A 25613-nucleotide genomic window follows, 5' to 3' on the forward strand; every position below is an offset into this window, starting at 1 on the left:
GGGGCGAGCTGGCACTTACAAACGAAGACTTAAAGGACTATGGAGGTAACGCCTATCGACACCGCCCTGCAGGGAGCGGCTCTGATGAAGGTTTGGGCTGATAGGTGCAATGTGGAGGTAACGGGGGCAGGGAGAGCCTGCGCAGGGTCCGCCGGGACGTTAACATTAGGCACCATCGATAAACCATATTTCCACATGAAGGCCTGGAGAGGTGATGGATCCCATGGGAACAGCTGCTGGTGGCGAGGAGCCCCCTCCAACATGGCTTCCCTGTCCCAGAGTCGCAGCCAGTTGGGGTTGTCTGCAGCATTTTAATTGTCACCTGGATGGGAATTTAACGTCACCCTCGGTACAAGCATACGGCTGGCGCCGGGGGGGTGGGGGCGAGCACGGGGGAAGGGGGATGCTGAGGCGCTTGGGACGGGGCGCCTGCCATGCGGGACCTCGGGCAGGTGCCCGCCTGTGTGGCGGCCGGCCGCAGGGCCCGGGCAGCGGCCGGCGGATGGAGCGGGTGCTCCCCCTCCACAAGCCACCCTCTGTGGGGCCACACGCACCATCGTCTCCCAGCCCCTCTCTGGAGGGGCCCCAGCCATGGTGAGCCCAAGGCGAGGAGGAGCAGCCACGCACCGGCTTGCCACGTCCTCTCCCTGAGTGCTGACGGAGATGCCGGTGGGTCCCCGCGCCCCGGCCCCCATGTCCTCCCCCCACCCCTGGAGCATCCCCCACCTTGTCCGGGGGGCAAAACAGCCCCAGTGCCTCTCAGGGAGGGGGCACCGAAGGCCCTTGGGGCTTTCAGCCCCGACTCGGCAGCAGTGGGCAGCGGCGGGTGCAGGATCCAGCCCCGGCACTGCCGCCTGGGGACCCTGCTGACCCCCACCAGCCTCCCGCCGAGGACGCCCCGGTTCTCCGGACGCCGGTTCTGCGGCTGACGAGCCTGTGCCCCCCCGGCCCACAGACACGCATGGGGGTGGCGGCCGAGGCACAGTCGGGGGGGCACGGGGTGGGCTCACCCCAGTCCCCTGCACCCCCCCCTTGCACCCTCCACACCCTTGACTGCTCAGCTGCACCCCTGACCCCCTGGGTGCTCCCCAGCACCCTGCACCCCCTGCCAGCCCTCCTCTCCATCCCCTCATGCTGCCCAGCTCCCCCCCACTGCCCCCAACCCTGTCTCCTGCCCCCAGGACCCCTGGGCCCAGCCCCAGCCCCTTCCCTGTGGCCCCCGCTCTCCTGCTGTCCCCCCAGGACCCCCCGCACGGGGCCTGAGAAACCCGTTCCTGGGGCGCAGAGGCGGGGGCAGAGGCTGCCCACTGCCAGGCTGAGACCAGCCACCGCTCGTGACACCCCCCGAGGCCCCGCGCCCTGTCCCTGGGCTGGGTCTGGCCAGAGGCGGGGGTCTGGTTCCAGACGCGTGGGTCTGTGTGGCCCCGGCGGGAGCAGGCGGCAGGAGGAGAGATCCAGCCCCATGGGGACCGAACCCACCCCGCACGCTGGCACTCGCCAGCTCCCGGCCATTTCCAGCCTGGCACAGGGGAGCACTCGTGCAGGGAGCCATGGGCCATCGGCAGGACCCCGTGTCCTGGACCCTGCACCATGGCTGCCCTCGGGGTCCCTGCCTGCCCGGACCCCCTTGGCAGCCCAGGTGGGGGGGTACCACTCCAGCGTGCCCCCTGCTCGAGTGCCCCGCTGCCCTGGGCTCCAGCACTGTCCCCAAAGTCCCCTTCCCCACCGCCCCCCGCGCCGTGCAGGCAGGACGAGGGGTGCGGGTGTGGGTGCAGCCCCCTCCCGCGCTGACCCCGCTCCGTCCCTCAGGACTGTGGCACCCACATGGGCCACGCCTGCAGCCAAGGGGCCACGGCGCTGGGCATCGATGCCCAGGAGGGCCACGCCGAGGTGGCACGGGTGCTGCCGGAGCGGGGCTACGGTCACGCTGGCCACCCACTGGGGTCATGCCACCATCCTGCACCTGCGGGAGCCCCACGGGGCCCCTCCCGATGGAGGCCCCAGCCCCCCTGCAGCCCGGGACCACCGCTCGCCCAGCTCCGACGCCTCCCCGAAGAGCTCGCGGGGCTCCGCTGCCGCCACCTCCTCCACGTGCCGCTCGCTGCCTGTGGCGCCCACCGCCCCAGCCAACCGCCGCAGCTTCACTTAGCAGCTCCAGCAGTGCTCGCTGCCCCGCGGCCGCCCCCACCGCCCCCCGGCGCGATGGGCTGCGGCAGCCCCCGCTCGCCGTCACCGCGCCGGACCCCCAGCTGCACCTCGAGCAGGCGCTGAAGCGGCGGCTGCAGGAAGGAGACCCCGCTCTGAAGGCAGGGGGCATGGGGGGGCAGGCGGCGCAGTGTCCTGGCCCCATCCCCGCTCTCCCACGGGCATCCCCAGGGCCCGGGTCTGGGGAAGGGGCAAGGGTGGGTGCTCGCCCTGGGGGTCCCAGCACTGCGGGACAGGGGGGGCCGCACCGGGGAGCGGGGCAGTCCCGCGTTCACCCTCCCAGCTGGATGCGGATGGAGGTGCTTGGAGCAAACCGCCCGGATGCGAGATGGATGGACAGACAGACGGACAGGCTGAGGTCCCCTCTCCCCAGCAGTGAGCAGTGCCCAGCCTGCGCAGCGCTCGGTGCTGGGCAGGGCAGGATGCAGCCACGGGCTCATCGGGCAGCGACGATGTGGGGAGCTGAGCAGTGTGGGGAGAGGTCTGGCTGTCCCCCCACCAGCCCCCAAAGCGTCCCCGTTCTGGGGGCGCGTGCGCCCCTGACGGGGGAGCAGGCTGAGACCCTGCGCCGGGGCAGGGGACGCGGGGCCGGGGCCGTCCCCATCACACCGGTGCCACCCCAGCCTCACGTGGCGGGGCCGGGGGCCTGGTCTGCCTCCCCCTGCCCAGCTGAGCCTCGGGGTGCCCCGCGGCCCCCGCGCTTTGCAGACGGTCGTACACCACTAACAAACACCAGGACCTGCCCCAGCCTCGCGTGGGGCCAGCGCCCGCGTGTGGGGCACGGGGGGCTGACGGCACAAGCCCCCCGGGGCAGAAGAGGGGGCCGGGAGGGCAGACACAGGCTGCCGTGGTGGGGGAAGCGCAGTGCCCCGGCGCAGGACGTGTCCCAGGCCCCCAGCGTGCCCGGGGGCACCCGGCTGGGACAGCGGGGACAGAGCAGCGCCAGGACCCCCGCGCTGTGGGGGACCCCAGCCCCTCCTGGGGCCGCCCCGCTCCCGAGTGTCCAACGTGGACGGTGGGTGCCCCAGTGCAGCCCAACCGGGGGCACCCAGTTTCCAGCCCAGCCCAGCCCTCTCCCGCCCCGGCAGCGGCGCAGGCAGCAGCAGGCAATGCCCTCGACCAGATCCTTTATTACAGAAGGGCTTTTACACATCACAGACACACGCAGCCCTCCTCATGCACTGCCCCGGCCCCGCTGCGCCCCGGCACCCCCCAGCCCCACGCCCCCAGGGGCCCCACGGCGCAGGGTGTTGCATAGAGAGGGGCCGGGTGGGCGACAGCCGACAGCAGGGCCGGGACGTCCCACAGCGCCGGGGACACCCCGCGCCCCGGCCGGAGCAGGGCCCCACGGCACGCGCGGCCCCCGGGGAGCGGCGGGGGGCAAAGGGGGGCAGAGCCAGCCCGCCCCGCGCCCCCGCCGAGCCCCCGCCACCACGCCGGGGGCCGCCCAGGGTCCTGCCCTGCCGCCCCCCGAGCCGCGGGGGCAGCGGGCCGCCGATCACTCCTGTACATATTGCAGCAAGGCCTCAGCCAAACATTCGTCCCCAATAAATTAAAAAGGTCCGTGTCCTGGGGGTGGTTAAAAAGGCGCCGGCCGGGGGGGGGTCACTCCTCGGGGTGCTCGGTCAGGAACGGGGAGGTGACGGCGTGGGCCTGGGCGATGGCCGCCAGCTCCTTCAGGAACTCGCTGAAGATGACGGCGCAGTAGACGGCGTTCTTGACGCGCAGCGCCTCGCTCTGCCGCTCGGCCGAGCCACGGAAGATGGAGGCCCCGGCCAGCGCCTGCAGCACCTGCCCGTCCCGCACGTGCTGGAAGGCGAGCTGTGCCGCCTGGCGCGCCCGCGTCGGGCTGTTGGTGTGCCGCAGGATCAGCTCCCCGATGGACGGCTTCCGGCTCTTCACTGCGGGGACAGGGGCAGTCCTGCGCCGACGGCCCAGACCCCCGGCACCCAGGGAGAGGCAGCCCCCGGCCCTCTCTGCAGTACAACCTGCAGACCCCAGCCCTCCCTGCAATGCCATGGGCAGCCCCCAGCCCACCACACCACCCTCAGCCCTCTGCGATGCAACCTGCAATCCCAGCTCCCGTGCAACGCAGGGGGCAGCCCCCAGCCCTCCATACAATGCAACATGCAGCCCCCAGGGCCTCTGAACAACGCCCAGCTCTCTATACAAGGCAATGTGCAGCCCCCAGCCCTCTGTGCAGCCCCCAGCCCTCTGTGCAGCCCTCCGTGCAATGCGACGTGCAGCCCCCAGCCCTCCCTTGCCACCCCGAGCCCCCCGTGCAACGCCACGCGCAGCCCCTGCCCTCTGCACAACGCCTAGCCCTTCATGGAATTCAGCCCCCCGTGCAATGCCGTGCTGCCCCGCCAGCCCCTCTGCCATGCCTCGCCGGGCAGGCGCTGCCCGTCTGGCCCCAGCCCTCACCCGCGCCGCCGGCGGCCCCGCCAGCCCTCACCCAGCATCTCGGCGCGGCGCAGGGAGGGCACCGCGCTGGGCACATCCGACCAGTCCAGCTTCCCCCGGGCGATCAGGTACTTCTTGGCTTTGAAGAGCAGAGTCGGGAAGTCCTCCTGGCTGGCGGCGAAGCTTTCGATCTTGTTCTTCACTGAGCCGAGGACCTGCGGGGTGAGGGAACACCATGACGGCCGGCCCTGGGCAGGGCTGGGCGCCACACGGGGGTCCCGGGGGACCCCTGCCCGCCCCGGGCGTACCTGCAGCAGGGACTTGACGCTGGGCTGGAAGACCATGTTGGTGTTGAGGAGGAAGGAGCGCAGCAGGGGCTGGGGGTAGCAGGCCAGCTGGGCCACCAGCCCCGTCAGCAGAAAGTTGACGTAGAGCGAGTTGTGCAGCATGTTCTCCAGCTTCCCGAAGAGCACCGAGACGAAGGGGCCTGCAGGCAGCGGGACGGCACGTCAGGCGGGGCCACGGGCAGCGGGACCCCCCCCGGCACCGACCCCGGCCCCGCGGCCCCACCTGTGAAGGGCTGGCTGGGGGGCGGCCCCACCGCCCGCGGCGGGCTGGCCACCAGCTGGGCCAGGGGGTCCGGCGGCCGCGGCAGCGCCCGGCCCGCAGCATCCCCCTCGGGCAGGGTGGCGAAGCTGGCGAAGGCCTCCTCCTCCTCGCGGGACAGGGGCACCTCGGGGGGGTCCTGGGGGGTGGGCAGAGCCCCGCCGCCGCCGTTCTTCATCTCGGCCTCGATCTCCTGCAGCTCCTCGGTGAAGGCCTCGATGGTGACGCCAGCCCCGTTGGGCTCAGCCGGCACCCGGGCCAGCAGCTCCTCGATCAGCGAGTCCACTGAGGGCAGTGGCTCCCAGCCTGGGGGCTGCGGCCGGGGGGGCGGGGGGGCCGCGGCCCCGTTCTGCGCCAGGACCGGCCGGTGCTCCCGCTCAGGTGGGGGCCCTGCGCCATCGCCATCGCCCTGGGGGCTCCGGCGCACCTTCTTCACCACCACGTCCCTCTCTGGCCGGCCTGGCTCCACCGGCCCATGCGCCCCGTTCACCAGGGTCCCCGAGTCCCGGGTCTCAGGGCCGGGCCCCTCCCCACCAGGCTCGCCACTGCCGCCGGGGGCTGCCCCCTGCCCCTCCCTCGCCCCCTCCTCGGGCAGGCCCCGCTTTTTAGTCCGCGGGGTGGGGGGCCCCGGGGGGCGTGGGGCGCCGAGGCAGTCGGGGCCGAGCTGGGGGCCGCTGTCGGACAGGGGGGCAGCGCCGCTGGCGCTGGGCTCCTCGCCGTCGTAGGGGGCCGACCAGACGCGGCAGGCCCAGGCGCAGCGGTCGATGCTGTGCCGCGCGTCCCGCAGGTACTCCAGGTAGTTCCTGTCCAGCTCCGACACCTCCTCCCACCTGCCGCCCCGGTGGCAGGGGCTGCCGGACGGCGTGCCGGGGGAGCGCGGTGCCGGGCCGGCCACCTCGGGGGCTGCGCTCTGTTGCCGCATGAAGAAGGAGAGCCGGGAGGGCGTGGAGGGCTTCGGCACCGTCACCACTGAGGAGGTGTCCACGTTGGGGCTGCCGTGGCCTGTGGGCGACGGCACGGAGGGGGCTCAGTGCCGAGCCGAGACGCGGGGCAGCAGCCATGCAGCACGGCCCCCCACGGCCTTGGGGACCCCGGTACCGTACCCTTGGACCAGGTGGCATGCTCCTCCTCCCGCTCAGGCGGCGGCAGGCTCTCGGGACGGCAGCACCGTGGGATGAGGGAGAGGAACTTGGCGGCCGTCTTCCCATAGATGTCCAGGTCCCTGACCGCCCGCTTCTGGCTCAGCATGACGTGGCTGCAGGGCAGCAGGTACCTGGGGGGGCACGGGGCTGCACACGGGAGCCGCAGGTGGGGGCCACACGCAGGGGAACTACGCGCAGGGGAGCGGGACGTGGCTGGGGACGGGGCAGCCCCACTGGACCCCGACGCCTTCGGCAGCGAGGCAGAAGACGGGGCTGCCCCACGTGCGCGGCTGGGGGTGAGACCCCAGGCCGCGTCCCAGAGGAGCCTCCCTGGGCACGGGGCAGCGGCAGGTCGGCCCCCGCACCGGCAGCACAGGGCAGGTTACCTGAGCACCAGCTGGAGCATGACGTCCTCGCAGTTGAGGCTGAGCAGCGTCCGGAAGAGGCTCAGGGACACCATGCAGAGCTGGGGACAGGTCGGAGGTGAGGGAGCCACAGTGGGGCAGGAGGGCAGCACCATGGCCGGGCGGTCCCATGGGGCAGCCCCACAGCGGGGCAGGAGGGCAGTGCCATGGCCGGGCAGGAGCTCAGGGGGCCGTGGGGACAGCCCAGCGCCTCTCACCCGGGAGTTGCTGTTGATGCGGCCCACGAGGGTGTCGAGGATGGTGCTGTTGTCGTGGCGGTGCAGCAGGACGAAGCGCAGGAAGGTTTTCAGCAGGGCGGTCTCGCTGACGCTGCGCAGGAACAGGTCCAGGTAGGCTGTGCTGGCAATCATCTCCTCGATGGAGGTCTGCGGGCAGCAGCGGCTCGGCGCGGGGCTGGGCCACGCGGGCACCCACAGGGGCTCCTGCCCACCCGCACAGGCAGAGGTACAGGCAGGAGACCTTCTGCCCAGGCCGGCAGGTAGCCCAGCGCCCATTGCGGGGAGGTCGCTCACCTTGTGCAGCGCCGGCCCCATGACGGGCACGAGGAACCCGTTGTGGACGTAGTCCACCAGCTGCTTCTGCACGAGGGGGTGGGCGACCTGTGGAGCGGGGGGGGGGGGGGGGGTCAGGGTCGTGGCCAGCCCCGCGCAGAGCTGGCGGCCCCCCAGCCCTACCTGGATGACGGCGTTGCAGAACTCCAGAGAGTTCATGAAGAGGACGAGGGAGGAGACGCTGATCCAGTCCTCGCGGCGCAGGAAGTGCCAGTCGTCCCCCTGCACCTCGATCTTGCGGGGCAGGGAGGAGTACAGGGCGCTCAGGCCCGTGGCCAGGACCTGGGGGGACAGGCACTCAGCTCCCCCCGAGCCGCCGGCCCCCCGGGGCGCTGCCTCCCCTGCCAGGAAGCTGCAGCACAGGGCAGGCCGCATGGGGACGGCCGTCACGCTGCCCCCTCAGCCGAGCCCACCCGGGACGTCCCGCCCAGCGCGGCGGCCTGTACGGACCCGCCGCCAGCCCCCGGCCCAGCCAGCGCGCGGACGGGAAAGGAGCTGCACTTTGCCGGAGCCGGGGCAGGAAGGAGAGCGGCAGAAGGGCAGGCAGCAGGAGCAAAGCCAGTGCAGATGCCTGCAGCACTGCCCTGGCACGCGCCATGGAGCCCTGGCACAAGCCCTGGCACCAGCCCTGCCTGCTCTGGTCCGCCAGCACCAGCCTTGCCTGCTCTGGAGCCCTGGCACCAGCCCTGCCTGCTCTGGTCCGCCAGCACCAGCCTTGCCTGCTCTGGAGCCCTGGCACCAGCCCTGCCTGCTCTGCTCCTGCCTGCCCCGGTCCCCTGACACCAGCCCTGCCTGCTCTGCTCCTGCCTCCCAGCTGCCAGAGGCTCTGGGTGCCCAGCTGCTGGACCCAGCCATCCTCCTCCAAACACCAGTCCCATGGGGAAACCTGCCCTCCTCCGTCCCAGTTCAAAGCAGGGGAGTTTTGCTGTGCCTGCTGTCCCCAGGGCACCGGTCCCCTTGTCCCCAGCCTGCTGCCAAGCCCTCCATCTCGAAGTCCTCCCTGCTGCAGGGCTCAGACTCCCGAGCCAGGGCAGGACCTTCCTCCAGGGACGGCTGTGGCTCCCGCCCCAACAGCCAAACCCGCCCCTGCAGCGGCAGCACAGCTCCTGGGGACCGGCCGGGCCCCTGCACCGCTGCGGGGAGGGGGCCATCGTGCCGGGACACCCCCAGCCATACCGGGCAGAAGTAGGAGTTGTCGGTGATGGACTTGGCCACGGCGTGGTTGCTGGCCGACATCGCCATGATGAGCAGCAGTGCATCCCTGGCCTGCTGCCCCAGGACGCCCTCGTGGTGGATGAAGGGGATGAGGAGGGAGAAGATGATGAGGTTGGCGGGGCCCTGGTCCGTGTGGCTGTGGAAGAAGAGCTCCAGGATGGAGGGCTCCTTGGCCACGGAGACGCAGAGCTGGTTGAGCAGCAGGACGAGGCTGTTCTCCAGCGGGGCGGAGGTAGGCTCGGCGCACAGGCTGAGCAGCCGCAGCAGCGGCGTGAGCACCGGCTTGTGCCGCAGCAGGGGCTGCCGGGCCTGGCTGATGAGCATCTCGTAGAGCTTCAGCTGCTCCACCTTGCGCTCCTCGGTGAAGTCGCCCTGCAGGTGCCAGCACAGCAGCCGCTCCAGCAGGTTCTCAGAGGCCACGAACTCCAGGATGGGCCCCCGGGCCGCCTCCCCCCGCGGCCGGTCCTCTGCCAGCAGGTTCAGCATCTGGTAGGTGTTGTTGCGCACGGCGCTGAGGTCGTCCGGGGCCGGCTTGCAGCCGCGCCGCTCCAGGATGCGCAGGACCTGAGGGGGAGCACAGCGGCGCTGAGTGCCGGGTGGGGGGGTCCCCACTGCCGGCCCCGCGCCCCGGCCCCGGCTCACCTGGGACCAGTGGTTCTTGAAGACCATGAGGCAGGTCTCGGGGTCGGCCGTGACGGGGCTCTGCAGGCTGGCGCTGCGGGGGGCACGCTGCCCGGCCGCCCGCGGGTTCAGCTTGCTCAGCCAGCTCATCCTCTCCATCGGCAGGGCGGGGGACGGTCACGGGCAGCAGCGGGGCGCCCCGCGGGCCGGGCCGGATCCGACTGCTGCCTGGCGGCGCCGCGGGGCCACAGGGGAGCGGGCAGGCCACGGGGCCCCTCTCTCCATGCTGCTGCCACCCCGGGCTGGGCTGCGGGGAGAGCGGCAGCTCAGAGCCCGCACGGTCCCGGGGGGGCACACGGCGCTGCCAGGGCGCTCAACCCCATGCCCGGGGCGCGAGAGGGAGGGCAGGCAGCCGCAGCCCGGGCCTGGCAGTACCCCCCGCCAGGTGGCTGGGATGCACAGGATCGTTTTGGCTCCCCCTCGACGCCCCTGTCCCAGCCCAGGGCCCCCCGCACTGCCCTGTCCTGCCTACCCTGAGCTCCCTGCCCTGCCTTGCCCAGAGGCAGCTGCCTGTTTGCCTGCATCGCCCTCCACCACCAAACCCCCGCTCTCGCAAGGGGGACCCGGCACCCAGAGGCGCCGGCTGGGGAAGCTGCTCCCGCCCTGGACAGGGCAGCGGCAGGCAGCGATGCTGCCCGCACCCCCATGTCTGTCCTGGCCAGGCCGGCCAGCAGCGTGGCAGGGCAGGTCACCGCAGCAGGAGCAAGCCTGGCTGGCAGGCGCCGGGGAAGCCCTCGAGGGCCGAGCAGCATCGGGACAGACGCATGCAGCCAGCACGGTGCCGGCCCCAGGCCCCAGAGCCGAGGCCGGCGCAGCCACGCGGCTGCGTCCCGGCGCCCCTGAGCGGGACCGGAAGCGCCGCAGCGAGCCGGGCGGCCGGGACGGAGGAGGTGCAGAGCATGTGGAAGCCAAGTCAGTGCCGACACCATCCCACAGCCCCATGCCGGGCACAGCTCCCCGGGCAGGGGCCAGGGCGGGCGGCGGGATGGGTCGGGGCAGAGCGGCTGCGTCACGGACCAAGTGAGCGGGGCCGCAGCTCCCCGGTGGCGCACAGGACTGCTGGAGCACTGGGAGCTGGGCCAGGGAAGAGGAAGGGTGAGCGTGCCGGGGCGGCGCAGGCCGGGAGGGCTCTGGCTGCCGGCGCTGCCTCCACGCCCAGCTCCGCACTTTGAACCCGGGAGCCGGCCCAGCCTGTGGCGCCCAGCCCGGGCGTGTGGGAAGCACCCGGCACCCAGCCAGGACAGCCAGAACAGCCGCCTGCCCCGCGCCCCACAGCCGGCGGGACTGATGGCCCGGCAGCAGCCATCTTGGGGGTCACGGGCCCCCCAACAACTGCGGCAGGGGCCTGGCCTGATAGCAGCCGGCTGCACCACGGATGCCGTGCAGGGGCAGGGGCAGGGGGTGCCCTCGGAGGCAGTTCTGCAGTGAGCATAGGGCTTCGTGCACCAGCACCTCCCCTGGCCCCCCCAGCCCAGCCCAGGGTCTGCTCTCCCAGTCCCGCCAGACCCCCGGCTCCATCCCATGCAGCCCGCTCCGGTCCCGGCACACGCTCCCTGCCCTGCAGCAAGGAAGCTGGGGACAGCGAGGCCAGGACAGCGGGCTGCCATCAAAACCAGAGCCTGTGGTGGGACGGGGAAGCAGGCTGGGGCCGACCCCCCCGGGCCCCACACAGGAGGCCGAGCAGGGCGCCGGCAGCCAGAGTGCAGGGGAGGGCCAAGGAACCGGCACCGTGCCGCAGCCCTTCGGGGAGGCACCAGCCACCTACAGAGCGGAGGCCCCGGGGCCAGGACAGGGGCAGGACCCCCAGGCAGGAGCATCGTGGGAGGAGGCAGCGGGTCCTCAAAACGAAATCCTGTGTCGCAAACGTGAGCTCGCCTGGCGCAAAGACCGACAGGCAGCATGGCACGAGGTTGCGTCACGAGCAGCACCAACCACGGCCAAGGCCCCGTGCAGGATGGGGCTCCCACCGGCCCCAACACCACCGTCGCCCCAGGGACGGGGGCACTGGCAGCACCAGCCTTTAAAAGGGAGAGGAAAGCTCAGCCTGGCGGCTGCGGCAGCACCAACGGTGCACCCACAGACAGTGCGGCACAGCAGTGCTGCTGGGGAGCCAGCGGGGATATTTATAGGGCCCCACGCCCCAGCACCCTGCCACCGCTCCTGCACACTGTGGCACAGGGTAGGCACGGGCACAGACCGCCGTGCTGCCCTGGGAGCCGGCTGCCTGCACCCACCACCGCTGCCGGTGTCCCTGGGGAGCCTGGGGCAGGGGCTGGGCCCAGAGAAGCCGTCGTGGCCCCGCAGTGCCCGTCCCAGAGCCCTGCACCCGTGCGGACCCCCGCCAGCCCCCTCAGCAGCGTGTGGAAAGAGTGACAGCGAGGAGAGCCAGCACTGGCAGCCCCCGCGCCGGCAGCCCCAGCTGCCCAGCCCTGCCAGAAATAACCTCCCCGGGCGGCTGGGCAGCACACACCGCAGGGACAGCCAGAGCGGGGCCGGGCACCACGCATGCCGAGCGCAGCAGGCACGCTGGAGCGCGCTGGGGCAGGGGGGCAGGCACAGAGCCCTCCCCAGGGATGGCAGCCCGGCGCAGGGGACGCTGCCGGGAGCAGCCACGCGTGTGGCCCCTGTGCCAGGAAGGAGCACGGCCGTGGCCTCCACCCTCTGCTGCTGGGCCGGGCGCAGCCCTGCACCGCACAGCCCCACAGCACAGCGAGTCACCGCGGCCGCACCGGCGGCACAGGCACACTGGGGCTCGGCAAGGACCAGCCAGAAGCCGGTACAAGGCACATGGCAAGGAGACGGTGGGCTGCCCCTGGGACGTGGTCCCACGGCAGAGGAGCTCCCGTGGCAGGAGGGAAGCGAAAGCGGCCATTAAAGAAAACCCAAACCACAAGAGGCAGAAAGAAGGAAGTAGACGGCGGCAGGGCCGGAGCGGGGACAGCGGACACAGGCAGGGCAGGGCCCCGGCGCCTTCTCAGAGCACATTAACGAGGGGGACGAAGCCCCCGGGCAGCCGAGCACGGCAGTGCCGGCGGCAGGAGTCAGGCGCACACCCCTCCTGCGGTTCAGGCACCGGCCAGACATATTTATACCGCGGCACAACCGGCGTCCCGTTCCAGCATAGATGAGGTCTGACTGCAGTTGCTAAAGTTAGACCTCGCTGAAGGCCAGCGCATCGGAGCGAGCCCCTGTGCAGACCGGCCTCGGGCGGGGGCAGCACCCAGCTCACCGGCACCGTGGCTCGTGCTGCACGCCAGGCTGCGGTCAGGCTGCCTGGCACGGTGTCACCGGATGACCCCCGCGCAGGGGCTGGCGAAGCGGGGCCGGGGTCAAGCTGGAGCAGAGCAAAGCGGTCACCGAGGTGGGGATAGGGAGGCAAAGCCCAGTGGCACCCATGGGACGTCACACACCGAGGACGGCCGCAGCATGCAGTAGGCACGAGGGCGGGCAGCCCCGTGGCCGGGCTAGCAAGGGACCTGTCTGCCACGCGGCAGCCCCGAGAGCCAGGACTTGCCGGCTCCGTCCCGGCACCCGCTCCCCACCACGCGCGGTGCGGACCCGGCTGCCAGCCAAGACCCACCGGGGCACGGCACGGTGCCGCTGAGCCCACCCGCACACCGGGAGCCCATCCTTCGCCCGCCAGCACCAGCCGCCCAGGCCGGTCCGGGGTGAGGCGTCCCAGCTGCAGCAGGAGGCAGGTCCTGCCCGCGGGCAGCTCTTGCGACGGGCAGCAGATGTCCGGTGGCCGGGGACACAGGGAGGCAGCCAGGATGCCAGGGGCACAGCCGCCCACCTCGGCCCCCAACCTGCACACCGGAGACCGAGCAGAGCACCCTGCCCTTGCCCAGGCCCGGCGAGGGCCGTGCCCCCGGGGAGCTGCCCGGCACAGAGCCCGCTGCCGGGGCCCGGCTGCCCCCCGACCCCCGCGGGGACGGGGACAAAGCCCGGCGCAGGCAGAGAGGGACGAGGGGCTCCCAGAGGCCCCCGGGAGCGGCAGGCGGGGAGCCCCGGGCAGTGGGGCTCACCCTGCTCACCGCGGGGCAACCACGGGCGCAGGGCGAGGAGCCGCCGCGGCGCACGGCGAGGCCGAAGGCCGCCAGGCCGGCGGCACCAGAGCTCGGCCCCGTCTCGCTGCCGGCCGGAGGGATCCCACCCAAAACCACTCGGCCCGGGGCAGGGCCGGCAGCGGCGGGGCCGGGAGCCCGAGAGCCGGGCGCGTCCGTGCAGCCACGGCGGGGCCGCGGCCCTCTCCGGCGCGGAGACCCCCGCCAGGGCGGCGGGGGCCCGGTGCCGGGCGGACATCGCGCCCTCGGTGCCCGCGGCTGCCGGTCCCCCAGCGCCCCTGCCCGCCCCGGGCATCCCCAGCCCTCGCCACGGCGGGACCGGCACCGGCACCGGGACCCCCCGCCGGCGCCGGGGCGGGGCAGAGCCGCCTACCTGGGGTCAAGGTCGCGGCGGGTCCCGTCCCCTCAGCGCCGCACCTGGGGAGGAGAGGAGGCGTCGGACGGGGGCCCGGCCCCGGGCAGGCCCCGCCGCCCCCCCCGCGCCCACGGCAGCGCGGCCCGGCCCAGGCCCCGGCCCGGCCGCTCCGCCGCTCACGGCACCCCCGTACCCGCGGGACCGGGGCGCCCCCGGGGACACCGCCCGGCCCGCATCCCCGCGCAGGGGCCGGCCGGGGGCCGGGCAGCCCCGCACGGCCAAGGGCAGGCGGCGGCCCGGGCGCCCCGGTACGGCCGGCAGAAGGGCGCCGGCCGCGGCCCCGCCCGGCCCCACGGCGGGCGCTCCCTCCCTCCCCCCCCCCCCGGCCCCGCCGCCGCCCCCCTCCCGCCCGGCCCCGGCCCCGGCCCCGGCCCCGCCGCCCCCCGCTCACCGGCCGCCCCCGCTGCGGGCCCCGCGCGCCCGCCGCCATCTTCCCGCCGCCGCCCGACGCACCGGCCGCGCAGGCCCCGCCCACGGCCCCGCCCCGCCCGCCTCGGTAGGCGGGGCCCGCCCTCCCGGCGCTGGGCGGGGCCGGGCGCTCCGGAGCGCTCACTGGTTGCTCCGCGCCCGGGGCGGGGTCAGGGGCGGGGCCTGGACGACGGCGGGGTCGGGCGGGCCGAGGGGTGCAGGGGGCGGGGCCGCCCGCGCGGGAACCGGGCACCGCCGCGCCGGGTACAACCGCACCGGCTACCCCCGCACCAGGCACCCCCGCACTGGGCACCCCTGCATCGGGTAAAACTGCACCGGGCATCCCCTGTGCCGGGTACCCCCCACACCAAGTACAACTGCACCAGGTACTCCTGTACCAGGCACCCCCCGCACTGGGCACCCCCGTACCGGGCACCCCCACACCGGCTACTCCTTCACCGGGTACCCCCTGCACCGAGCACCCCTGTACCAGGTATCCCCACACCAGGTACAACTGCACCGGGCATCCCCTGTACCGGGTACCCTTGCACCGGGTACAGCTGCACCGGGTACGCCTGTACCGGGTACTCCTGCACCGGGTACCCCTGTACCGGCTACCCCTTACCAAATACAACTGCACCCGGCACCCCTGCATCGGGTACCCCCCGCCCCGGGCACTCCTGCAGCAGCTAACACGATGTTAATTGCGGCCCGTCCTGCCTGTCATCACCGTAGCGGCGGCTCTCTGCCCTACCAACGGCGTCGCAGTAAGAATCACCCAGATTTACGAAGAGTGACCTCTGATGAAACCGGGCGAAGCGCAGCGGTGGTGGAACCGGAGCTGGCCTCGGCGTGCAACAACCCGACGCCGCACACCCCGAAGGGCTGTTGTGGCGGACGGAGCCCAGAGCCGCGGGCTGAATGAGCCCAAGGGACGTCGCAGAGGGATGGCCCGCGGACCAAGGGCGCGATACCTGCGCGGGAGATCAGAAGAGAGGAGAGGGGATTCACTGGGACGTACTGGAAAGCGTGGGACCTGGCCTGGCGTAGGGGGCGTGGAACGAGGGGTGGATGCTGTCCCGGTTTCGGCTGGGATGGAGTTAATTTTCTCCCTCGTAGCTGGCATGGTGCTGCGATTTGGATTCAGGATGAGAATAACGTTGGTAACAGGCGGACGTTTCCCCCGGCTGGGCAGTGCTGACAGCGTGCCCCCACCTGCCAGCAGCGCGGCCGGGACCCGGCTCTGCCTGTCTGCACCCAAACTCGGCCTGGGGGCTCCCGCACCAGCCCGCGGGCATCCCCGCACCCATCTGCCACGTTTCCCGGCAGAGCCAGGTGACGGCTCCGTGCCCCGGCGTGCCCGGTGGGGCTGGAGACGCGGCTGTCTGCGGCCCTGGCGTCCCAGCGGGCCGGCGAGCGCCCTGGGGAGCCCCGCGTTGCCAGGATGCGCCCGGTGCTGGCGGAGCCATGCGGCCGGGTCCTGCCGAGGGACCGCACTCGGTGCCACGGCTGGGCTGCAGCACGCACTGGGTGCCCGGGGACGGGCGCAGGACCCTCACCAGCACCCGCACCTGCAGTGCAGGATGCACAGCCTCAGCTCCCTGCTGTCCCGCCGCTGGGCTCGGCCCCAGCCGCACAGAACCACCGGGCTCATCGCCACGGCTGAGCCTGGCGCCGGCACCGGACGCGCCTGGGGGTGAGTGCGGCACGGTGGGGCCTGGGGTGGGAGCGTGTGCAGGGACCCCCCTCACCCCCATGGGGGCTGCGGGCGCAGAGCACCCTGTGCCACGACGAGGGCCAGCTGAGCCAAGAAGCCACCGGCAAGCAGGGACACAGTGCGGTGCTGGTGGGGGCCGGGGGCCAGCACAGCCAGGCAGGGTTGCAGCCAGCCAGGATGGGGCGGCCCTGAGGTCCCTCCACCTCCCCAGCAGCACCACCACCCCCCGGACCTGGATCCTGGACCCCTCCGGAGACTGGTACTACTGGTGGATCAGCATCATGGTGCTGCCCATCCTCTACAACTGGGTCGTCCTCGTCTGCAGGTGCCCAGGCGGGCGCGGGGCGGGCGCTGCTGCCAAAGGCCCCCGGCGCCTTCGGTGAGGGTGGGCCCCGGGGACCGGGGTGGGGGCACGGGGTGTCCTGGCACCCGTCGGCACCGTCCCAGCCCTGGTAATGCCACCCGCGCCGCCAGGTCCTGCTTCCCCGAGCTGCAGGAGCAGCACACGGTGCTGTGGCTGAGCCTGGACTACCTCTGCGACGCACTCTACCTGCTGGACATCGCCGTGCGCCTCCACACCGGTCGGTGCCCGCGCCCCGGCGTGCCCCTGCCACGCCCCGGCCTCGCCCCAGCCCCCCACCTGCCCCACACCTACCCCAAGCCCGCACCCTGCCTGCCCCACGCCTGCCCACGGTTACACACACAGAGGCACGCTCACCTGTGTGCACGGACGTGTTGATGTGCACACGTGTGCACAGGCGCATGTGTGCACTCACAGCTACGTGCAAACAGCCATGCATCACGTGCACACATGTGTGCATGCCCATGTCTGCATGCACGCACACACGCATGCATGCACCCATCCACACGTCAGACTGTCGGGTGCACACACACCCCCCACCCGGCAGGCACGGCCGTCACCCCACCAGCCAGCCCGGCACGGGGCGGTGGGCCTGAGTGGGCACTGTGGGGTCCCAGCACCCACCGCCGAGCCCCTCAGCCCCACGGGCAGCCCAGGGGACCCCCAGCCCACAGCGATGTCCCACACGACGCCCTTCCTGGGGTCCCTTCCGGGAGAATCAGGCCCAGGGACCCCCCTGCACCCCGTCCCAGGCACCCACCCGGTCCTGCACCACCAACCTCCTCCCGGCATGGGAAAGCCCTGCGTCACCCCGAGCCCGTCGTACCTCACTCGGGGCCCCCCCGCGCTGGAAGACCCCTCTGTGCCAGCGCGCCCCCCACCAAGGAGCTCCGGCAGCAATCCCGGTCCTGACCCACTGCCCCCAGGCTTCCTGGAGGATGGCATCCTGGTGCGGGACTGTGGCCGGATCCGGCGGCGCTACCTGCGCTCCCCATCGTTCCCCTGGGACGTGGCTGCGGTGCTGCCCACCGACCTGCTCTACCTGCGCCTGGGGACAGGGGTGCCGGTGGTGCGTGCCAACCGCTGCCTGCGGACGCCGCGGCTCTTTGAGGCCTTTGACCGCTGGGAGACGCGCACAGCCCACCCCAACGCCTTCCGCGTCACCAAGCTGATGCTCTACATCTTCATCACCATCCACTGGCACGGCTGCCTCTACTTCGCCCTCTCGGCCTGGCTGGGGCTGGGCACCGACACCTGGGTCTGCCCCAACGCCAGCCGCCCCGGCTTCGCCCGCCCGCTGCGGCAGTACCTCCATAGCTTCTACTTCTCCACCCTCATCCTCACCACCGTGGGTGACACGCCAGAGCCCCGGCGTGAGGAGGAGTTCCTCTTTGTCACCACCGGCTTCCTCCTGGCTGTGCTGGGCTTTGCCACCATCACAGGCAGCATCAGCTCCGTCATCTCCAACATGAACGCGGCCGACGCCGCCTTCTACCCCGACCCTGAGCCGGTGCGGCGCTACCTGCGGGCGCAGGGCGCAGGCAGGCGGCTGGCACGGCGGGTGGCCCGCTGGCACCAGCACCTGCGGGCGCAGCAGAAGCTGCCGGCGGAGCAGGCGGTGCTGCAGCACCTGCCGCGGGGGCTGCGGGCCGAGGTGGCCGCCAGCGTCCACCTCCCAGCCCTGCGCCGCGTCGGCCTCTTCCAGAGCTGGGAGCGTGGCGTGCTGCGGCAGCTGGTGCTGCGGCTGCGGCCCCAGGTCTTCAGCCCTGGCGAGTTCGTCTGCCGCAGGGGCGACGTGGGGCACGAGATGTACTTCATCCGCGAGGGGCGGCTGGCCGTGGTGGCGGAGGACGGCGTCACACAGCTCGCCGTCCTGGGCGAGGGGCTCTACTTCGGGGAGATCAGCCTCATCAACATCAAAGGTGAGCCCCCCTCCCCACCGCACCCCGCCGCAGCCCTCCGACCCCCCGGCCTCACCACAGCCCCTGCCCCTCCAGGGAACATCTCGGGGAACCGGCGCACGGCCAACATCATGAGCATCGGCTACTCGGACCTCTTCTGCCTCTCCAAGGAGGACCTGGCGGAGGTGCTGGCCGAGTTCCCCAACGCCCGGGCCATGATGGAGGCCAAGGGCCGCGAGCTCCTGCTGCACATGGGCAAGCTGGATGTGCACGCTGAGGCAGCGGCAGCGGCGGCGGCGGAGGAGGCTGAGCGCCGGGTGCAGGCACTGGAGATGGCCCTGGAGGGGCTGCAGACCCGGGCAGCCCGGCTGCTGGCCCAGCTGGAGTCTAGCGCCTTCAAGATGGTGCTGCGCATCGAGCGCCTCGAGTGCCGGTTGCAGCGGTGGCGGCGGCCTGCCGGGGGAGCGGGTCCTGCACCGGGAGCGAGTCCTGCCGTGCCGCAGGGTCCTGCCGTGCCGCAGCGTCCTGCTGGGGCACAGGGTCCTGCTGGGGGACTGGGTCCCCCCAGGGCGCAGGGTCCTGTGATGCCACGGGGTCCTGCCCAGGGACCAGGTCCTGCGGGAGGATGGGCTTCCCCCAGGGCACAGGGTCCCCCCAGGGTGCAGGATCTCCCCAGGGCACAGGGTCCCAGAGGGGTGCAGGGTCCCCCCAGGGCACAGGGTCCCCCCAGGGTGCAGGGTCCCCCCAGGGCGCAGGGTCCCAGAGGGGTGCAGGGTCCCCCCAGGGCACAGGGTCCCCCCAGGGTGCAGGGTCCCCCCAGGGTACAGGGTCCCCCCAGGCCGCAGGGTCCCCCCGGGGTGCAGGGTCCCCCCAGGGCAGAGGGTCCCGGTGGGGTGCAGGGTCCCCCCAGGCCGCAGGGTCCCCCCAGGGCACAGAGTCCCAGCAGGGTGCAGGATCTCCCCAGGGCACAGGGTCCCGGTGGGGTGCAGGGTCCCCCCAGGGCACAGGGTCCCCCCAGGCCGCAGGGTCCCCCCGGGGTGCAGGGTCCCCCCAGGGGCCGGGGTCCCGCGGGGGTGCGGGGCGCGGGGGGGACAGGCCCCCGGCGCTGAGGGTTACCTGGGGTGGGACAGCAGCGACAATGGCTGCTGGGTGACCGGGACAACCGTTGCTAGGTAACACTGACAACCGTTGCTAGGTAACGATGAGTTGTTCATGAACAAGGACAGGGCTGTAACGGCGACGGGACGGGAATGGGGACGGGGACGGGGACAAGGATGGGGACGGGAATGGGGATGGGGATGGGGACGGGGATGGGGCAGGGACTGCGACCAGGATCGGGGTCAGGATGGGGACAGGGATGGGGCAGGGGCAGGACAGGAACAAGACGGGCAGGGAAGGATAGGGGTAGGGACAGGGATGGGGTAGGGATAGGGATAGGGATAGGGATAGGGATAGGGATAGGGATAGGGATAGGGATAGGGATAGGGATAGGGATGGGGTAGGGATAGGGGTAGGGATAGAGGTAGGGATAGGGATAGGGATGGGGTAGGGATAGGGATAGGGATAGGGATGGGGTAGGGATAGGGTAGGGATGGGGTAGGGATAGGGTAGGGATGGGGTAGGGATGGGGTAGGGACAGGGGTAGGGATGGGGTAGGGATGGGGTAGGGATGGGGTAGGGATGGGGTAGGGATAGGGGTAGAGGCAGGACAAAGAGAAGGGGCAGGGGCAGGCGCAGGGCAGGAGCCGGGCAGGGTGCGGGTGGGCAGAGGCGGGCGCCGGGCTGGGTCGGGGCGCGGGCGGCGCGGGGTGCCCGGGGCTCCCGGGAAAGCGGCGGCGGGAACCGGGCGGGGGCGGCCGGGCCGGAGCGGGGCGGCCCGGGGTGGGGGCGAGCCGGGGCCGCGGCCGGGGCCGGGGTCGGGGGCAGCTCGGGTCCAGCGGCCCCGGGGCCGCCCCCAGGGGCACCCGCAGGGAGAAGCCGCGGGCGCCGGCGCCGCCGCCCGGTGACCGCCGCCACGGTGACAGCCGCCACGGTGACCGCCGCCTCCCGGTGCCCCAGGAGCGCTCCAGGGCCCCCGCGCCCCCCACCCCGCTCCCGCTGCCGGCGTCCCCTGCGCCCGCCCGCCCCCCGCATCGCCCCGCTCCCGCCGCATCCCCCCGCGAACTCCCCTGCCTCCCCCCGCTCCCCGCCGCCCCCCGCCCCCGGCCCGCCCTGCGCCGGGCACCGCCCCCGCTCACTCTCCCGGCGGCTCCGGAGCGGAGCGGAGCGGAGCGGAGCCTCCTCTCCCGCCGGTGCCGGTGCCGCCGCCGGGGCGGGCGCGATGGGCGCGGGGCGGCTCTGAGGGCGGCTCCGCCGGCGCCATGGACCCGCGGCGCCTCAACGAGTCGCTGCAGGAGCTGCTCTGCCGCCCCGGCAACGGCTCCGGCTCCGCCACCGGCACCGGCTCCGCCGGGAACGGCTCCGCCTGCGACCTCCTCCGCAGGGGCCTCCGCGGGCCCCCGGCGCCCAAAGGTGAGACCGGGACGGGAGGGACGGGAGGGGACGGGAGGGACACCCCGCCGCCCTGCCGCCCCGCCGTGCGCCCCGCTGCACCCCACCCGCCCGTCCCGGTTCGTCCCGCCGTGCCTCCCGCTGCCGCCCGGTTCGTCCTGCCGTGCCTCCCGGTGCACCCGCCCGCCCTCCCGCCCGCCGCGCTCCGGTGCCCCTCGCCTGCCGGCCCGCTCCGCCCCGCTGCACGCCGCCGTGCGCCCCATCCGCCTGCCCGCGCGCCCCGGTTCGTCCCGCCGTGCGCCCCGGTGCTCCCCGCCTGCGTGCCCGGTGCAGCCCCGAGCAGCCGCCGGGCCCCCCGTCCCGCCAGCCGCTGGCCCCAGCCCCGGGCCCCGGGCCCGAGCCGGGATGCGCTCCGGGCTGGGGGCTCGGCGGCAGCGGCACCGGGACCGCCGGGCACCGGGACCAGCACGACGGGGCTGCCCGGGGTCCGAGCTGGGCTCTCCCCGGGGGGTGTCGGGGCTCTGCCCGGGGGCAGCGGGAAGGCGGAGGGGGACCCCGGCAGGAGTGGCCCGCCCCGCACCCCCGCCCGGGGCCAGGACCCCCACCCCACCCCACCCGGGCTCCACGGGCACCAGCGCCAGTTTGTTCAGCTGCCGGGGGACGAACAGCCCCCGTCATGTCCCAGCGCGGCCGGGGACTCGGGCACCGGGCTCCCGCTGCACCGGGAGGGCGGAGGCCCAGGGACGGCTGAGGGCTCGGCCCGGGGAGGGCAGGACCGGGGCAGCACCGCGGCTCCAGCCCCGGCACCTGCACGGCTTGGGGTGCCCTGGCGCTGGACCCCAGCCCGGGCAGCGGCACATCCACGGAGCCGAGCCGGGGGGCAGACAGGGCATCCCGGCCCCATGTCCACTGCGGTGGCAGCCGCACACGGAGGGAGCCCAGGCACCCAGCTGCCAGCTCCCCACTGAGCCTCCCGGACGCAGCTGGAGCCAGCCAGAGCTCAGGTGCCCAGACCACGCTCGGCCACACTGCCCGCCTGTGCCGGGGGGCATCTCCCCAGCCACACTGCCCTCCCATGCCATGGTGCTGCTGGGGTGCCTGCGTGGCATCCTGTGACCCTGCCGCCCACAGACCTGGACCTGACGGTGCGCGTCCTGCTGTACACACTGATCTTCGTGCTGAGCGTCTGTGGGAATGCCCTGGTTGTGGCCGTGCTGCTCCTGAACCGCCGCCTGCGCACCGTCACCAACTCCTTCCTGCTCTCCCTGGCGCTCAGCGACCTGATGCTGGCGCTCTGCTGCATGCCCTTCACGCTCGTCCCCAACCTCATGGGCACCTTCGTCTTCGGAGAGGCCATCTGCAAGCTCATGGCCTACCTCATGGGTACGAGGGGGTGGCGGGCGGGGGCTGGGGGAGGGCCGAGCCACGCCATGCCGCGCCGTGCCACGGGCGCTGACCCTCGCTGCCCGCAGGTGTCTCCGTCTCAGTCTCTACCTTCAGCCTGGTGGCCATCGCCATCGAGCGGTACAGTGCCATCTGCAACCCGCTGCAGTCCCGCGTCTGGCAGACGCGCTCGCACGCCTGCCGGGTCATCACCAGCACTTGGCTCTTCTCAGCACTGCTCATGCTGCCCTACGCCGTCTACAGCACCACACGCGCCGTGCCCGCCCGCGGCGCACACCCGCCCGTCAGCCAGTGCACCCACGACTGGCCCAGCGAGCACGTCCGGCAGGCCTGGTGAGTCGGCCCCGGGACCCCCGCCCGCCCCTGGGACCCCGGCACATAGGGGGACACCGTCCGGCCACCGGCCCCACTGCTGCGGCCAGGCTGGTGAGGGGCCACTGAGCGACGGGCACCGCCTCTTCCAGGTACGTCCTGCTGCTCCTCATCCTCTTCTTCATCCCGGGCGTGGTGATGATCGTGGCTTACGGGCTCATCTCCCGCGAACTCTACCGAGGCATCCGCTTCGAGCTGGACATCAAGGGGGAGGCTGCAGGTGAGGGGCTGGGCTGGCACGGAGCAGGGCTGGCAGCACCGCTCGGCCCTGCCCTCCCCTCCTGCAGCATGACCCCTGTGCGGGCAGAACCCCCGGCCCCGGGACATGGGGGAGGGCTGAGCCCCCACCCTGGGTCCTCGCAGCTGGGGGGTTCCCCGGGAACACCGCCCTGTGCAGGGCCCTGTGCCGTGTCCCGTCCCAACACCCCGCTGCGTCCCAGCAGACGATGCGCTCGTGGCCTCGGGGTGGCGTGGGTCCCCACGGCGCCACGGCTGTGACCACATCCTCTCCGCCCCACAGCTCAGCGCAACGGCAGTGGGGAGCCGGTGCTCGCCTGTGACGAGGGGGACGGCTGCTACCTGCAGCTCTCCCGGCCGGGTGGCGCACTGGAGCTGCGGGCGCTGGGCGCGGCGGGTGCACAGCAGGACCGGGCGCGCATCAACAGCTCAGAGGCGAAGCTGGTGGCCAAGAGGCGCGTGATCCGCATGCTGGTGGTCATCGTGGCCATGTTCTTCCTCTGCTGGCTACCCATCTTCACCGCCAACACGTGGCGCGCCTTCGCCCCACGGGCGGCCCAGCGGGCGCTCTCAGGGACGCCCATCTCCTTCATCCACCTCCTCTCCTATACCTCCGCCTGCGCCAATCCCCTCATCTACTGCTTCATGAACCGCCGCTTCCGCAAAGCCTTCCTGGCCACCTGCGCCGGCTGCCGCCGCGCCTGCCCGCACCGCCCGCTCGAGGAGGAGGTGGCCAACGCCAACGCCTCGCTCTCCAAGTTCAGCTACACCACCGTCAGCAGCCTCGGACCCCCCTGAGCCACCCACCCCGGCCCCCGCTGCCCCCGGGGCTCTGCCTGCACCCCCCATGTCCCCGCCCACCTTGGCACCCTCCCTGTGCCCCTCGGGCCTGGCACAGCTCAGCGCACCACCAGCCTCCGGGATCCCCCGTGCCTCTGCGCACCCCCCCCCCCCGTCCCCGTCTGCCCTGGGGCCCCACCAGCCCCCGTACAGCCCCAGGACCCCCAGCGCCCCCAGCTCCACGCACCGCTGTGCCCAGGCTGGGCTGGGGGCGAGCACCCAGGCAGGGGCTCCCCGGGGACCCTCAGGGCCTGGCACACCAGGGGTGGGGGGGGTCGGGGTGCCCCCAGCCCAGGGTCTCCCTATTCTGCTCCCTGGCCCCAGCCACAATAAACTCGCCCTGCGCCCGCCTGCGCTGCTGCTTCCCACCACAGTCGGTCCAGCCCGTCCTGGCACTGGGGGGTCTGCGGGCCAGAGCCGGGCGGGGCGGGGGGATCACACTGCTCGGGGGGCCACGGGGCCTTGCTCCTCTGCTGCGGGCATCCCTGGCCCCCCGGGGCAGTGGCCAGCACTGCCTGCAGGAGGGGTTGGTCCGTGCCCAGGGCTGCGGACAGCCCTGTCCGGGACAGCCCCACGGGGCTCCACACCAGCACGGCACTGGGATGGTACCGGGACAGTGTGGCATGGCACGGGCGTGGCACAGCTCTGCACATACCATCCCCAGGGGAGACACCCACACCTGCACGGAGACACGCACGCACAGATCGCACCCGCACTTGGGCACACGCGGGCACACACAGCAGCACCCACGTGCGCACAAGCACACACATACAGCTGGGCAGGTTTGCACAACCGTACACGTTCACACCCGGGTACAGAGCCACAGCGCACACCTGCACACGCACCGGTGCACACGCACACACCTGCACCCGCACGAGCACGTTCATGCACACAAAGAGCTGCACCAAACACCTGCACACACGCACGTATGTACACGTGTACACGCACATGCACACACACACAGAACAGGGAACACGCACAGACATAACCCTCCAGCACCCACAGGCAGCTCTCCACAGGCAGTGGATGAAGGGACCAGACCATGGGTGTTGTGACCGCAAACACAGTGGCGACAGGACCCCCCACAGGACCCCATCTCCCACAGCGCCCACAGGGACCCCATCTCCCACAGTGCCCACAGGACTCCATCTCCCACAGTGCCCACAGGGACCCCATCTCCCACAGAGCCCACAGGGACCCCATCTCCCACAGACCCCATCTCCCACAGAGCCCACAGGGACCCCATCTCCCACAGTGCCCACAGGGACCCCATCTCCCACAGAGCCCACAGGGACCCCATCTCCCACAGTGCCCACAGGGACCCCATCTCCCACAGTGCCCACAGGACCCCCATCTCCCACAGAGCCCACAGGCCCCCATCTCCCACAGAGCCCACAGGGACTCCATCTCCCACAGAGCCCACAGGACTCCATCTCCCACAGTGCCCACAGGGACCCCATCTCCCACAGAGCCCACAGGGACCCCATCTCCCACAGAGCCCACAGGACCCCATCTCCCACAGTGCCCACAGGGACCCCATCTCCCACAGAGCCCACAGGGACCCCATCTCCCACAGTGCCCACAGGGACTCCATCTCCCACAGTGCCCACAGGACCCCATCTCCCACAGAGCCCACAGGGACCCCATCTCCCACAGAGCCCACAGGGACCCCATCTCCCACAGAGCCCACAGGACCCCATCTCCCACAGAGCCCACAGGGACCCCATCTCCCACAGAGCCCACAGGGACCCCATCTCCCACAGAGCCCACAGGGACCCCATCTCCCACAGAGCCCACAGGGACCCCATCTCCCACAGTGCCCACAGGGACCCCATCTCCCACAGTGCCCACAGGGACCCCATCTCCCACAGTGCCCACAGGGACTCCATCTCCCACAGTGCCCACAGGGACCCCATCTCCCACAGTGCCCACAGGGACTCCATCTCCCACAGTGCCCACAGGACCCCATCTCCCACAGAGCCCACAGGACCCCATCTCCCACAGAGCCCACAGGACCCCATCTCCCACAGTGCCCACAGGGACCCCATCTCCCACAGTGCCCACAGGGACTCCATCTCCCACAGTGCCCACAGGGACTCCATCTCCCACAGAGCCCACAGGGACTCCATCTCCCACAGTGCCCACAGGGACCCCATCTCCCACAGTGCCCACAGGG

General features: G+C 72.6%; 3 protein-coding genes across 6 annotated transcripts; 2 read left to right on the forward strand and 1 right to left on the reverse strand.

The window, feature by feature from the left end:
• Positions 1-3318: 3318 nt before the first annotated feature.
• FHIP1B (FHF complex subunit HOOK interacting protein 1B) lies at positions 3319-14212 on the reverse strand. 4 transcript variants are annotated; one of them, XM_087757997.1, is made up of 13 exons: positions 14099-14212; positions 13666-13709; positions 9190-9475; positions 8509-9111; positions 7456-7614; positions 7294-7380; positions 6979-7146; positions 6743-6822; positions 6318-6487; positions 5179-6216; positions 4917-5095; positions 4661-4823; positions 3319-4106 (listed from the first exon to the last, which is right to left on the reverse strand). In XM_087757997.1, the coding sequence occupies exons 3-13, from the start codon at positions 9325-9327 to the stop codon at positions 3811-3813; spliced, it is 3081 nt and encodes a 1026-aa protein (XP_087614123.1). In that variant the 5' UTR covers positions 9328-9475; positions 13666-13709; positions 14099-14212; the 3' UTR covers positions 3319-3810. The 4 variants fall into 4 exon arrangements, with proteins under 4 accessions (XP_087614123.1, XP_087614122.1, XP_087614120.1 ...); XM_087757996.1 differs by having other exon boundaries at positions 6318-6544; XM_087757994.1 differs by having other exon boundaries at positions 8509-9475.
• Positions 14213-15698: 1486 nt separating this feature from the next.
• CNGA4 (cyclic nucleotide gated channel subunit alpha 4) lies at positions 15699-20100 on the forward strand. Its single transcript, XM_087758768.1, has 6 exons — positions 15699-15811; positions 16044-16157; positions 16307-16413; positions 17120-18115; positions 18191-18606; positions 20065-20100. The coding sequence occupies exons 1-6, from the start codon at positions 15699-15701 to the stop codon at positions 20098-20100; spliced, it is 1782 nt and encodes a 593-aa protein (XP_087614894.1).
• A 237-nt stretch (positions 20101-20337) lies between these two features.
• Positions 20338-23776, forward strand: CCKBR (cholecystokinin B receptor). The gene is made up of 5 exons (XM_087757097.1): positions 20338-20605; positions 21716-21967; positions 22057-22321; positions 22453-22580; positions 22881-23776. The coding sequence occupies exons 1-5, from the start codon at positions 20455-20457 to the stop codon at positions 23393-23395; spliced, it is 1311 nt and encodes a 436-aa protein (XP_087613223.1). The 5' UTR covers positions 20338-20454; the 3' UTR covers positions 23396-23776.
• The last annotated feature ends 1837 nt before the right edge of the window (positions 23777-25613 follow it).

The sequence above is a fragment of the Nipponia nippon genome, unplaced genomic scaffold (assembly GCF_047370975.1).
Source record: "Nipponia nippon isolate SJK-2023a ecotype South Korea unplaced genomic scaffold, ASM4737097v1 scaffold_2, whole genome shotgun sequence".
NCBI classification, from domain to species: Eukaryota; Metazoa; Chordata; class Aves; order Pelecaniformes; family Threskiornithidae; genus Nipponia; species Nipponia nippon.

Coding starts and splice junctions, on each gene's coding strand:
- FHIP1B (XM_087757994.1), bottom strand. CDS start 9,327: ATGGAGAGGATGAGCTGGCTGAGCAAGCTGAACCCGCGGGCGGCCGGG. Junction 7,615..8,508: donor ACAACTCCTACTTCTGCCCG/GTATGGCTGGGG, acceptor CTGTCCCCCCAG/GTCCTGGCCACGGGCCTGAG. Junction 4,107..4,660: donor GCGCCGCGCCGAGATGCTGG/GTGAGGGCTGGC, acceptor CTGTCCCCGCAG/TGAAGAGCCGGAAGCCGTCC.
- CNGA4 (XM_087758768.1), top strand. CDS start 15,699: ATGCACAGCCTCAGCTCCCTGCTGTCCCGCCGCTGGGCTCGGCCCCAG. Junction 15,812..16,043: donor GGCACCGGACGCGCCTGGGG/GTGAGTGCGGCA, acceptor CCACCTCCCCAG/CAGCACCACCACCCCCCGGA. Junction 16,158..16,306: donor TGGGTCGTCCTCGTCTGCAG/GTGCCCAGGCGG, acceptor CCGCGCCGCCAG/GTCCTGCTTCCCCGAGCTGC.
- CCKBR (XM_087757097.1), top strand. CDS start 20,455: ATGGACCCGCGGCGCCTCAACGAGTCGCTGCAGGAGCTGCTCTGCCGC. Junction 20,606..21,715: donor CGGGCCCCCGGCGCCCAAAG/GTGAGACCGGGA, acceptor TGCCGCCCACAG/ACCTGGACCTGACGGTGCGC. Junction 21,968..22,056: donor GCTCATGGCCTACCTCATGG/GTACGAGGGGGT, acceptor CGCTGCCCGCAG/GTGTCTCCGTCTCAGTCTCT.